We start from the raw sequence: 14,225 nt of genomic DNA on the forward strand, positions 1-14,225 counted from the left end.
ATACATGGTTTATATTCACAAAACATTTCCTCCCATTCCACAGTTTGCCTTTTCACCCTCATATTTATTTCCTTTGCTCTTTGAAGCTTTTTGGTTTGATGTAATCTCATTTGTCTATTTTTGCTTTTTGGTGTAATCTCCAGGAAACCATTGCCAAAACTACTTTTAGGAAGCTTTTCCCTATGTTTTCTTCTAGGAGTTTTATAGTTCCAGGTTTTATTTTTAAGTCTTCAGTATATTTTGAGATGAAGGTCCAATTTCCTTCTTTTGCGTGTAGATACTCAGTTTCGCATATCTTTTGTTTAAGAAACTATCTCTCCCCTTTTTAATAGTCTTGTCACTCTTGTCAAAGATCATTTGATTATTTCTTTTGCTATACAGAAACTTTTTATTTCCCACTTGTCTGTTTTTCGCTTTTGCTGTCTGTGCTTTTGGCATATGGGTGGGTTTATTTATGCTGTTTGGTTTATGTGCTTGTCTTTGTGCCAGTATCATACTATTTGATTACTGAAACTTTGTAATATGTTTTGAAATTAGGAAATGTGAGGTTTTAGGCTTACTGCTCCACTTTCTCCTCTCAGCCAGGTTTTCTCTTTTACTCCAAATATTTTGGCTATTGAGGGTTCCTCTGTACTTTTATATGAATTTAGGAATGTTTTCCCTATTTCTGAAAAAAAAATGGCATTGAGATTTTGATAGGGAATGCACTGAATCTGTAGGTTACTTTGGGTAGTAGGGACATTTTAACAATTTTAAGTCTACCAAATGATGAACACCCGATGTTTTCCCATTTATTTATGTTGTCTTTAATTTCTTTCAGTAATGTTTTATAGATTGCAGGATATAATGTCTTTTGCCTCCTTGTTTAAGTTTACTCCTAAATATTCTTCTCTTTGATACATTTTTAATTAATTTATTTATTTTTACAGTACTAGGGATTAAACTCAGGAGTGTTCTACAACTGAATCAAAGTCCCAGCCCTTTTTTAAAAATTTTATTTTGAGATTGGGTCTCTCTAAGTTGGTAAGGCTTTTCTTCAACTTGTGATTCTCCTGTCTTAGTTTCCTGAGTTGCTGGGAATAAAGCTGTGCCACTACTGTGTCTGGCTTGATACATTTTTAAATGGGATTATTTTCTTAATTTCCTATTTGTATTGCTCATTTTTATTTTTAATTTTTGGTACTGGGGATTGAACCCACAGGCATGCCACTACTGAGTCACATTTCCTTTTTATTTATTTTTATTTTTTTTCCTTTTAGTTTTTATTTATCTTTAATTTTTATTTTTAAATTTCTTATTTTTTTCCTTTTTATTTTGAGACAGGATCTCACTAAGTTGCTAGGCTGGACTAAAACTTGCAATCCTCCTATCTCATCATCCTGAGTAGGTTGCTCATCATTCTTGGGTAGAAACCCAACTGATTTGTGTACATTGATTTTCACATCTTATAAATTTTCTGAATTCATTTATTAGTTATCACAGTTTAAAATTTTTTTGATGGTTTCTACATACAATGTCATGTTACCTGCAAACAAAAATACTTTCTTTCTTATTTGTATGTCATTATTTCTTTTTCTTGCCTAATTACTCTAGCTAGGATTTCTAGTCCTACACTGAATAGAAGTGATGGAAATAAGTATCCTTGCCTATTCCTGACCTTAGAGGAAAAGCTTTCAGTTTTTCACAATGGAATATGATGTTATCTGTGTGCCTTCCTTTATTATTTGAGGCAATTTCCTTCTGTTTCCAGTTTGCTCAAAGTTTTTATCACGAAAGAATGTTGAGTTTTTTCAAATGTGCTTTCTGCCCCAACTGAAATGATCATTTGGTCTCTATCTTTTGTTCTATTAATGTGGTATGTTGTGTTGATTGATTTTTTTTTTGTATGTTGAATCATATTTGCATCCATGGGTGAATCCTATTTAGTCATGTTGTGTGATCCTTTTCATGTGCTATTGAATTCCGTTTGCTAGTATTTTGTGGAGGATTTTTGCATCTCTATTTATCAGGACTATTGGCCTATAGTTTTCTTTTCTCACAATGCCTTTGGCTACAGTTATTGGCTAGATTATTATGGCCTCAGAAGTTGAGTTTAGAAGTATTTCCTCCTCTTCAATTTTTTAGAAGAGTTTGAGAAGGAGTGATAATATTTCTTCTTTGAATGGTAGAATTCTTCAATGACTTCATCTGGCTCTAGACTTTTTCTTTTTTGGTTGGGAGTTTTTTTTTTTTTTTTTTTTTTTTTAAAGAAAGAGTGAGAGAGAGGGAGAGAGTGGGAGAGAGAGAGAGAATTTTAATATTTATTTATTTATTTTTTTTTTAGTATTTGGCGGACACAACATCTTAGTTTTGTATGTGGTGCTGAGGATCGAACCCGGGCCGCACGCATGCTAGGCAAGCGCGCTACCACTTGAGCCACATCCCCAGCCCTGGTTGGGAGTTTTTAATTTAATTTTTCTTTATTTTTTGGCATTGGGGATTGAACCCAAGGGCCCTTTGCCACTGAGCTATATCTTCAGCCATTTTTATTTTGAGGCTGGCCTTGAATTTGCAATCCTCTTGCCTTTGTCTCTCTTGTTGCTGGGATTATAGGTGTGTGCCACCACACCTGGCTTGTTGGGAGGTTTTTGATTATTGATTTAAGCTAGTTCTAGGTCTGTTCTGATTTTCTGGGTTTTTTAAAATTTTTATTTTTTATCATTCAGTCTGATAGATTGTTTGCTTCTAGGAATTTATCCATTTTTTCCTAGGTTACTTAATTTGTTGATATATAATTATGCATAGTAATCTTTCTCTCTCTCTCTCTCTCTCTCTCTGGTGCTGAGGATTGAATCCAGAACCTCATGCATGCTAGGCCAACACTTGACCACTAAGCTGTACTCCCAGTCCCATAGTAATCTCTTGTGATCCTTTCTATTTCTCTGGCATTAGTTAATGTCTTCACTCTCATTTCTCATTGTATTTATTTGAGTCTTTCCCATAATTTGGATCTGGAATGTCCCTGAAAAGCCCTTGGGTTAAAGGTGCTATTGGGAGGTGATGGAAATTTTAAGAGGTGGAGCTTAGTGGGAGGTCTTCTAGTCACTGGGGGTGTGCCCGCAAAGGGGCACATTTTCAATGGCTATAACAAAATATCCAAAAGTAGAGATTTTATAAGGAAAGAAGATTTACTTAGCTCACCATGTTAGAAGTTGAAAATTCATCTCTTCACTCTGGTGAGCGCTCCTTGGCTATTTCACAACATGGTGGATGTCATCATGGTGGGAGTGCAGATGAGAGAGAGATTGCATCGTGAGGCAGGAAGCCAGAGACCAGGGAGAGGCCAGCTGTCTTTTTATAAGACCACTTTCAGAGAACTAATTCACCCAGGAGAGACCAGCATGAATCCCTTCTGAGGGTGATGCTCCCAGTAACATAACCACCTTTCATGAGATCTCATCTGTTAAAGGTCCCACCACCTTTAACATCACTACATATTTTATCATTTATCTATTTATTTTTTAAATATTTTATTAGTTGTAGATGGACATAACTTTGTTTATTTTTATGTGGTGCTGAGGATCGAACCCAGGGCTTCACAGATGCTAGGCAGGTGCTCTACCACTGAGCCAGAACCCCAGCCCTATTTTATCATTTAAAAAGAAACTTTCAGTCTATCTTTGTATTTAAGTGTGCCTATTTTGTTGTATTTATTTACTTATTTTTGGGGGAGTGCTGGGGTTTGAACCCAGGACCCCATGCAGGCTAAGGGTTCACTCTACCACTGAACTACATCTACAACCCCCTAATTGTGCCTCTTTTAAACACTGTATAGTTGAGTCTTATTTTTTTTCATCTTGTTTGGCAATCTATGCTTCTTGATATTTAGTCCATTAAAATATTAATTACTTCTGTAGCTGGGTCTATCATTGGCCGAGACCCATGCAGCACCAACACCTTTACGCAGGATTAGGGGCTCTTTCGTTCTCCACAATCAGTTTAATTTATTTCCTGTTTATCACATCTGGTTTTTGATCCTCTTTTCTTCTTTTAGATTAATCAAATATTTTAAAATTATTTTGTTTATCTTTTCTATAATTTCCTCTATTATTTAAATTTTATTTTATATTATCTATTAAGAAAAATATTGTTTTATCTTTTTTATTAATAATCTATAGCTAGAGATTATTATATACACTCTTAGTTCTATGTCTATGGAAGATATTACTTTCCCCTCTCCAGCTGTTAGGCTATGATCATATATTGTACTTGTACCTATGTTCTGTCTTCCTTTAAGACATTTGTCCTGATGTTGGGTTTGGCAGTTTTCTTTCACATTTACCCAGATATTAGCCATATTTGGTACTCTTCATTCTTGAAGTTCTGGTTCTAGGATGTTCGTAATCATTTACCTTCAGCGTGAAGAACTTTCTTCTTTTTCTTTCATGCCAGTAATGGGGATCGAACCCAACCATGGCTTTGCCCATGTTGGGTAAGTGCTGTACTACTGAGCTTCATCCCTATACCTCTTTATTTCTTGTTGTGTTATGTGCCACTAATAAATTCTCTAAATATTTATTTATCTTAAAGCATCTTTATTTCATTTTTATTTTTTAACTAACTAACTTTACATACTGGGGATGCTCTACCACTGAGATATGTACCAGCCATTTTAATTTTTTATCTCGAAATAGAGTCTAAATTACCCAGGCTGGCCTTGAACTTGTGGCCTTCCTACCTCAGCCTCCAGAGTCACTGTGATTACAGGCATGTGCCATCATACCTGGCAAAACATCTTTATTCTGTCCTAAACATTGAAGACTATTTTACTACGTGTTAAGTCCTCATCTGGCAGTTTCTTTTCTGTTAACGCTTTAAAAAAGTTCTTTTCACTTGTCTTCTGGTTTCCATGTGTTTTGTTGAAAAGTTAATTGTATGTTGCTTCTTTGAAGGTTCTTTTTCTTTCTTTCTTTCTTTTTTTTTTTTTTAAGCAATTTCACCATTACAGGCCTAAGTGTGTTTTATTTGTATTTATCCTGTTTGGAGTACACTGATTGTTTTTTAAAATATATGGGCTGACATTGTCAGTTTTGAAAAATTCTTAGATATTTTATGCCTTTACTGTCGCTTCTGCCCTCTTCCCTCCTATCTCTCTTTGTAGGTTCCTAGCTGTGTGTATGCTGGACAATTTATCTTGTCTTCTATGTTTTCATGCTCTGTTCTGTTCTTTTTATCTTTTTTTTTTCTAATTTCTATATTCCAGACTGGATATTTTTTACTGAACTACTTTCCAGTTTATGAATAATTTTTTCTGGATGCAGTTCTGCTATTAAATCCAGCCAACTAGCTATTTTCTCTTCTTTCTTTCTTTTTCTTTTTTTCTTTTTTATTCTACCTCTGAGCTTCATCCTCAGTCTTAATTTTTTTTTCAATTTTGAGACAGAATCTTGCTAAATTAAATTGCCTAGACTGCCCTTGAACTTGTGACCCTCTTACTTCAGCCTCCCAAGTAGTGAGGATTATAGGCATGGGCCATGGTGAGCAGCCTGAGTGAGTTATTGGAGATATCATTTTATTATTTTAATTTAATTTAATTAATTTATTTGTGGTGCTGGGGATTGAACTTAGGGCCTCACATGTGCTAGGCAAGTGCTCTACCACTGTGCTACATCCACAGACCTATTTGTTCTTTTTTTCCAAACTGCACCAATACTTCATATTTTGACCAAAAGAATAGGTCCTGGGAAGAAGTACAAAATGCAAATTCAAATGACCAAAAAATGCTGAACAAATAGCATTATTAATATACAAAATATTTTTATCACCGAACTAGTAGCAGGTAATATTCTCTGGGTCTGTAAAACTTTGGAAACACAAGCTTATTTGTTAATCTAGTCCAGCTTCAAAATACCAAAAAAATTTTTAATTAGCTTCATTCTTTGATGCTTCATTAAAATTTTCTACAAGATCTAGGAAATCTTTATCCTCTTCACACATTCATCAATGTGTTCTTCTGGGTTTGGTGCTTTACTGTCCAGTATTTACCATGGGAACTGTTCCCAGGCTTGCTGAGCGGTCAGCACCAAGGTGACTTAAGATTCCAGGAAGCATTTCTGTGATTGGTTTGGCTTCTGCATGACTAGTAATTGTGGAGGTATTAGCAGACAAGGAAGCTTGGGATTTGGGATTGTTGAAATGAATAACTGTCCCATCATCTTTAACCATGTTCACCTCTTCCATACCAGCTAAGTTATTCATAGCCAGTTTTTTAGGCTGTGCCCTTGCCCCAGACCTGAGCCTCAAGTCTGGCCAACTTTTCTTCATCATGCTGTTGGTCAATCTTCTTACGCTCAGTCCTGAGACCTGGGCACACAGGACCCCTGTAGGCAGATCGTGCTCTAGAGCACTTCCCTTGATTCTTTTCTATAGGTCACAACTTTCTGTTTTTGTATTTTTCTTTCCAACAAGTATTTTTCTTACACTTGCTTTTATTTTATTGAACACTGCTTGCAATAGTCATTTTAAAGGCTTTATTTGCAAACCCCGATGTCTGAATCATCTGAAGGGTCTGCTTCTAATGTCTATTTTTTTCTTTTGATGACTGATTATATTTTTCTGCCTCTTCTGTCAATAAAACAAATAAAACTTTTGTGAACTTTGTACAAATGAACTACAGAGACTGGAGATGACATTACTTTTCCCCAGGGCATTTGTTCTTTCTTCTGTGTGGGGTGGAACACCTTCAACCGGCAGGGATTGAGCTGGGTTGGGGCTGCACTGTGGCTTTAGGTAGACTTGGTTTACTTTGCCTTCTGTGGCCTCAGAATGAAGTCAGTTCTATTTGTGGCAGGATTCTTCCTTCTGTGGGACTCTGTCTCTCTCCTTTTTTCTTTAGATCCTTCTTTTTAATTTGTATGAATTTGTTATACATGATAGTAGAATACATTTTGTTTTTTTAATTTAAAAAAAAATTTTTTAGTTGTTGTTGGACCTTTATTTTTTATTTATTTACATGCGGTGCTGAGAATCGAACTCAGCGCCTCACACATGCTCAGGCAAGCGCTCTACCACTGAGCCGCAACCCCAGCCCCAGTAGAATGCACTTTGACACATTGTACAAAATGGAGCACAGCTTCTCCTTCCTTTCCCTGAACATGGTGCAGAGTCACGCAGGTAGTGTTATCATCCGTGTGTATAGGGTAGTAATGTCCATCTCATTCCACCTTCCTTCCCCCTCTCCCCCACTCCCCGCTGCACAACCCAAAGTTCCTTCATTCTTCCCTACCTGTCGTCTTCTGTCTCTTGCTGACCTCATTCCTTCCGGCATCCCAGTCTCTCTACTGTTTAGCAGATATCCTATGGGATGAGAGGCACCTTTACAGTCCACTGGACTCATTCCATCATGCTAACCTCAATGGCTGATGGAAGCCCTGCTGGACTCTCCCCTCCAGTAGTTTACTTCTGCTAAACCCAGTCCAGCTCTCTCTCAGCCTATTCCCAGATCTAGAAAAGCCTCAAGGAAGCAGCTCCCATCCCCATTTGGCATGGAAAGGCTCCATTCCGTAATTTTTGGCATTTAGTTTTCCTTGCTTCTATAGCTCTCTGATTTTTTTTTTAAAGTATGACTTTGTAACACATCTGCTGCATTATTTTTTAATTTTTTTTTTGTAGCTGTAGATGGACAACATGCCTTTATTTTATTTGTCCACCTTTACGTGGTGCTGAGGATCTAACCCAGTGTCTCATGCATGCTAGGCAAGCGCTCTGCCGCTGAGCCCAGCCCCAGCCGTCTGCTGTATTTTTATTAAATTTAAAAAGTTCTGGGTCTGGGGGTGCAGCTCTGTGGTAGAATGCTTACCAAGCATGCTCAAGGCCCTGGGTTCAAGCTTCAGTACCTCCCACCCCTCAAAAAAAAATCGGCAGCAGGAGAATGGCCACTACTCACTGCACCCTGCCCATAAATAGGACTCCTGTTGCCCTATTGCTGTATTTTCACTGCCTTCTTTTTAGTCCACCCCGAGTCTCGCAGGATAGATGCCCACTTGGAGCCCAGCTGAGGGTCATGTGCCATTGCCCTGGTCCCCCTCCATCTCAATCTGCACGTGTGGAAAGATGATCGAGGCCTGAGCACTGAGCCTATCCAGACACTGGTGTCTGGTCATCAAGATGCTTATTGGGTACCCAGCACAATACCCTGCACATGAGGGGCACCAGTATTTGCATGGGGCAGGGTTAAGGGATCACTGGCTGACTTGAGGGTGGACATTAGGGGCAAAGGTTTCAGGGAGGGTGTTTTAGCCTTTGGTCTGGATCAAATCACAGGGACATTTGGCCTGAGTGTTTGGAAAAGACTACAGGAAGCCAAAATGGATGGTATTCATGAACAGAGAGAAAGCGTGGAGGAAAAGACCGACTCCATAGGCACCCTCCTCAAGGCCTCCCACCAGGAGCTGCAGTGAGTTGGCCAGCCCCCGAGTCTTCCTGGCTAGAGCAGGGGTGCCGCAGGCCTCCCCAGGTCCCAGGAACCTCTCCCTGAGTTGGGCAGTGCTGGGCATGGTTGGGGAGGGCCCTTGGAAGGCCAGGGGCTTGGGGCCTGCAGGCAACTTTACTCTATAGGTGGCAGCTGTGGCTGGGAGCCCAAGCCTCGTTCTAGTGCAGCTTGGCGGGAAGATTGAACAGTAAAGGAAGAAAATCAGAGCCCCAAGCGCCTAGATGGGGACCCCCTGAGCCAGACTTGGATTTGCTAGGCTAGCAGAGGTCATTTCCACATGGTCAGAGGTCCCTGGCAGGAGGGTGCCGAGGCCCACATCCAAGTCCCTGGTCCTGAGCAGACATTTGTGTTATTTCCCTGCTTTGTAGGCAAGAGGGGCTCTGTTCTTCTTCCCACTTACTCCATCTGCTCGACCCTTATTCCTGACCAAGTCTCATATAATCTTGGTTGCTTAAAAAATTCATGGAGGTCTGACTTCCAGACCTTAATCTAAGTTTCCAGAATCCAAGACATCCAGGTAACAGGTCCCTTCAAGAGGACTCACAGTCCACTTAGGGAGGCGGACATACAAGCCCATGTCTGCAACGCCATGTGATGATTTAGGAACAGGGATGGTTTAGAGGTCAAGCCACCTGATTGGGTGGAACAGATAAGGAAGGCTTCTTAGGAAGGGAGATTGTAGAGTTGGGTTTTGACATTTAAGTAGGAGTTTGCCAAAATCCATGGAAATCTGTGTGACGCCTGTGCTCCCATCAAGGCAATCCTGTGGGGACCTATGAAACAAGGCGAAGGCAGGGTTTCCCTGGGGTGGGAGGGTGTTTGAATATTCCACAGGGGAGGTCCAGGTGAGGCTAGAATGGGGTACAGCCTCCATGGAGGACAGCACAGGGTGGTGGGGGAATGGCAGGACTTGCAGAGGCCACTGCCTCTGGGCTTTGCAGTGCCATTGAAGGCTTTCTCAGTGGTGGGCCCTGGGAGCATGGCCTGGGGACGGGGGAGGGGGAAAGGCTGGGGAGGACAGGCCCAGTATGGGGAGCTCCTCTCTTAGCTCCTGGCAGCAGGAGGGGCATCTTGTGAAGGTGAGCCCCTAACAGCAGGGATCTGGCTGAGGCGCTGGTGTACCAACGGCGGGAGCAGGAGGCGCTGATGTCACTGTTGAGTGGCAGAGCGGATACAGAGGCGGAGGCTTGGGCCAAGCTGCACAGGATGGCCCCAATGTCCCCGTGGGCTGGCGAGCACCCCCTGCAAGACATCGAAGCCAGCTGGAGTGAGTGGGAGTCCAAGGGCAAGCAGGTGAGGCTGGGGGAGGTGGGGCAGGTGCAGGCCCAGCATTCAGCCTTCACTCTCTCCTGAGACTCCTGCAGGGCAGGCTGGGGGAGGTCGGGCAGGTGCAGCCCAGCACTTGGCCTTCACTCTCACCTGAGACTCTTGCAGGTGAGCAAAGTGGTGGGGGCAGCATTTAAGCCCAAGGAACGGTTGCAGAACCCCAAAGTCCTGTTCAGTGGCGTGCAGTACACCTGGATGAGGCAGCAGGTACGAGTGTGTGGGGCCTGCCCCTGAGATGCGGGCTGATGGAGGTCAGGGGATCCCATCTCCTGTGGTGGCCGCTGTGGTGCCCGTGTGGCTTCCAGTGAGAGTGATGGGCACATTTGTCCTTTATCAGGATTCTAAGCCGCAGACTGCTGTCACGGCCCTGGTCTAGCCCTGGTTGAGGCTGTTGGCACAGGTTTCATTCTTGAGGACAAACGTCATTAGGTCTGTGGGAGGGGGTCTCTGGGGTCTGGCACATCTGGAGCCTCCCAAGTGCTGCCACAGTCTGTGGTTGCTCATTTGCTTTTCCACGTGTCCATTGCCCATGTCCTCGGGATGTGGGCACTCGAGAACGGGCACAGGGTGTCATGGTCTCAGGGACACAGGAAGATGGGGTCCATGGAAGGGAGTGGGAGAGAAAGGAGCCCCGAGGGGGAGAGGTGGCTCAGTGGCAGCACGCACAGGTCCCTGGCCAGGGCAGCCCAGGGCAGACCCCCTCCTTGTCTGCCGCGGGGCATTCTGAGAGCCCCTCCTTCTCTGTGGGGGGGAATGAATGAGAACACAGCTGGCCTCTGCAGGGCCTCTCTTGGGCGTGGGGCGGGTTGGCACCAGAGGACTCACTTTGCACCCCGGCCCCATCCTGGGCGGGTCCTCATGGCATTGTGAGAGCAAATCAGAGAGGTGGGGTACACCTGAGGAGCTCTCTGCCCCTGGGCCCACTGTGGGCCTGGTTAGTGGCCTCATTGTCAGAAGGGAACAGCTCGGGTGCTGGTGCCCACCTCACAGCTTGTGGTGAACACCTAACAAGCGTGAGGAGCTGGGGGCCGGGACCGGGCCTTCTGCAGAGGGTGCACGGCCCTCGGGCTGTGGGCATTGGTGACAGCCTTGGTACTTGGAGACTTCTTTTCTGTGAGAGGTCCTGCTCTTGGTCCTGGGTGCCCTCAGCCCCCACAGTGCCCCACCTCGCTGCTCTGTCCCCTGCAGATCTCTCCGCAGATCTACCAGAACCTGTTCTTCGACGAGCTGACTCCTGTCCAGCCTCCCGACTCCCTGATACACAGGGTCCTTGACCAGCAGGGCCGGCACATCCGCTGGGTGGCGCATGATCTCGAGCCTCCCAGGGACCAGGTGTTTGTGGACACCACGCCCATTGCCACCTCCTCCCACTCCTCCTCCCTGTCCCCAGCAGCCTCGACCTTCAGGCTGCTGGACTCCAGCTCCTCCCTGCAGCCTCAGTCCTCCACCTCGTGGCCCAGGTCAGCCTCCATGACCTCCCTCTCAGCCCTGCCCCAGGGGTCCCAGTCCATCCTGCAGAGGCCAGAGATCACCATGGCTGTCGCCTCTTCCCTTCTGCGTCCCCCAAAGCCCCTGGAAGCCCCCATCATGTCCTCCCCAAGGAGTAGCTTCCATGTCAGGTTCTGAAGTGTCCACCCCTGTCTCCAGCCCTCCAGCAAGGCACCGGCTTGTGGGGTCCCGCTGTCCCTGGCTCACACCTTGCCAGTCCTGGGGACTGTGGGCTTTCCCCGGTGGCTCTCATTCTGCCTCTCTGGAGAAGTCCAGTTGTCTTCTCTCTGGATCTGCATAAAGTCTTGGAGAAGAAAATAAATGTTCTCATTTGTCAGAGTCCTGCAGGTGATAAGGCTGGGCTGGGCTCACACCCTTAGTCCCTGCTTTGGTCAGCCCCACCCTGGCGAGGCCCCAGGGAAGACAGAGAGTCCCGGCCCTAGGAACCTGGACACAGTTGACTGGCAGGCAACAGGTGACACCTGAGGGTGGGCCGTTGGTGGGCCCCTGGTGCTGTGGCGGTGGGTCACACCCTGGGGAGCTGCATGGCCCACAGTTTTGGTTCTGTCTCATGGAACATGAGGCCCAGAGCCCATCGGGTGGTGCCAGTGGCTGTTTTTCCCCTCCTCTGCTATCTGTCCAGTCCCCCTCACCCACAGGTACTCCAGCTACACCCCTGTACGGGGAGACAGATGGTACCCACCTGGCTCTGGAGCCTCCCTCTGACCCAGAAGCACCATCTAGGCCTCCGCTGGGCCACCAGCCATCTTGAGGCATATGGGGGGTTTTGGACGCAGAAGATAGCATTTAGAGGTCAGGAGGCACAGGCCTGTCGGCCAGGCCCTCACCCCAAATCAACTCATGCCCTTTTTAGCTTTGGTGACCACTGCACAGACAGAGCTCCTAGGCCCACCCTTGCCATGGGTGTGGCACCATGCTACTCCTCCCAGGTACCCTAAGACAGCTGTCCTCAGGCTAGCAGAGCTGAGCTCAAGGGCAGTGCACTCCTGAATCAGCTGCTCAGGGGGTGGAGAGGCCAGGGGAGCCTGTCTGAGTCCCCAGGGCAGCAGGTTCCAGGCCCCTGTCTCCCGCAGAGCAGTCCTACAGGTGTGTCTCTTACATGCGGGGTGTATTGAGTCCTGTGTCAGCTGTGCTTTGAGGGAGGGTTCTCATTTCACTGGAGGGCATCTGAGGAGGTCCTCTAGAGAGGGACCTTAACTCAAGATGACAGGGTCCCTGACAAACATCACAGAAAGGAATTTCAAGACATGTCAAAGAGAGGCACCATCAGATTTGTTCAGGAAAGCAAGCAGTGCACATTTAGTGGAGGACACGGGCCATCTTAAGGGTGAGACATACTTTGGAGGACTTAGGCACTTCTTTTTAAAGGAAACTGAGAGGTGGGCATGGGAAGGTATGGGGGGATGACATTAGTCTGGTGGTCACAGATGGCTTATGGTTGTCTGGTTGTTCCCAGAGTCCTTAGATCGATGTTATCTGTTATCTAGACATTATATAACTTTGGGAAAATATACTGGATTATAGATTTTGTATCTCTCTTTGCTTAGTGTACTCTAAAAATACAGGTATTCATGGGCTGATTAACTGTGCACAGGATTTCATAAGTGGGCAAATTCCAGTAACTTTAAGATCGTGAGCGAAGATTTGTAAATTGCCCAGAAACTTGGGAGTGACAGGCCTGGGGAAGAACTGGCCTGGGAAGGACAGGTGGGAGGGACTTTAGCTTTTAGATTAAAGCTATAATCTCCTTGTCCTTCCTCTCATCTTCTTTCTACCTACCTTTATTCCTTTATCCCGCCTCACTGAGACGAATGGAACCCACCCCTGGAAGCTGGGCATGGTGGCACTTGTTTATAATCCCAGCATCTCTGGAGACTGAGGCAGGAGGATTGAAAGTTAGAGGCCATCCTGGGCAATTTATCAAGATCCTGTTGGAAGATTTAAAAAAAAAAAAAAGCAGGGCTGGGGATGTGGCTCAAGCGGTAGCGCGCTCGCCTGGCATGCGTGCAGCCCGGGTTCGATCCTCAGCACCACATACCAACAAAGATGTTGTGTCCGCTGAAAACTAAAAATAAATAAAAATTAAAATTTTTAAAAAAAGCAAGGCTGGGGGTATAACTCAGGGGTAGAGCGCCCCTGGTTCAATCTACCCCTCGCACCGAAAAAAAAAAAGGGGTCGGGTGGGGGGCTGGGTTGTGGCTCCGCAGTAGAGCACTTGCCTAGCACATGCAAGGCCCTGGGTTCAATCCTCAGCACCACATAAAAGTAAATAAATAAAATAAAGGTATTGGGTCAACTACAACTAAAAAATAAATATTAAAAACAAAAACAAGGGTTTCGGGCTTTATTTTGAACACCATCTGGCAGCTGTCCCAGGGTGCAGAGCCCTTAGAGGCACATCTGGGTTTCCATGGGCTTGAAGCTCACCCAGCCGACTTCTCCTTAGGAGGCGAGTCCTCAGAGACAGACACGGATCAGGCTGTGGGCCGGGGAGATGGCTCACCAGGGCGCTGTCTTAAGCTCCACTGGTTTCTTGGTAAGGCCACCCTCTCAGCCCTTGTTGTTTATCACTTGTGCAACAAACATCCATTAAGCACCTTCCAATCTAGAAAATTCTTCCCCATGGTGGATCTGAAAAGGTGTCCTGCTGGCACCCAGAGCCTGTCGCTCTCTGGCCTCAGAGGTGGAAATGTATTGTCTCCTCGTGGTGGAGGTTGGGGGCCTGTTATCCCGAGGGGAGGGTTCTTCCTCGCCCCTTCTGAACTTTCTAGAACCATGTCATTATGAGGCACTGGGGAATTTTCTTCATCTTGGAGGATTTTTTCTGCTGTTGACCAGCAACCCTCCACCTATAGAGACGTCACCTCAAACTCTGCCTCCATGTCCTGTGGCCATGTTCTCCATGTGTAACTGGAAAACA

The 14,225-nt window shown here is 45.2% G+C and overlaps 1 protein-coding gene and 1 pseudogene across 1 annotated transcript in view; one reads left to right on the plus strand and one right to left on the minus strand.

Moving 5' to 3' along the window:
• The window catches only part of Efcab8 (EF-hand calcium binding domain 8), a 59,170-nt gene extending 45,765 nt beyond the window's left edge, over positions 1-13,405 (plus strand). The window contains exons 23-26 of the mRNA XM_078049079.1: positions 8,302-8,434; positions 9,565-9,763; positions 9,905-10,003; positions 10,985-13,405. Coding sequence (XP_077905205.1) covers positions 8,302-8,434; positions 9,565-9,763; positions 9,905-10,003; positions 10,985-11,422 — 869 coding nt within the window. The 3' untranslated portion in view covers positions 11,423-13,405. The remainder of the gene's footprint in view (positions 1-8,301; positions 8,435-9,564; positions 9,764-9,904; positions 10,004-10,984) is intronic.
• Positions 5,902-6,204, minus strand: LOC101964077 (transcription factor BTF3 homolog 4 pseudogene; annotated as a pseudogene).
• Positions 13,406-14,225: the final 820 nt, after the last annotated feature.

This window comes from Ictidomys tridecemlineatus, chromosome 5 (assembly GCF_052094955.1).
Source record: "Ictidomys tridecemlineatus isolate mIctTri1 chromosome 5, mIctTri1.hap1, whole genome shotgun sequence".
NCBI classification, from domain to species: Eukaryota; Metazoa; Chordata; class Mammalia; order Rodentia; family Sciuridae; genus Ictidomys; species Ictidomys tridecemlineatus.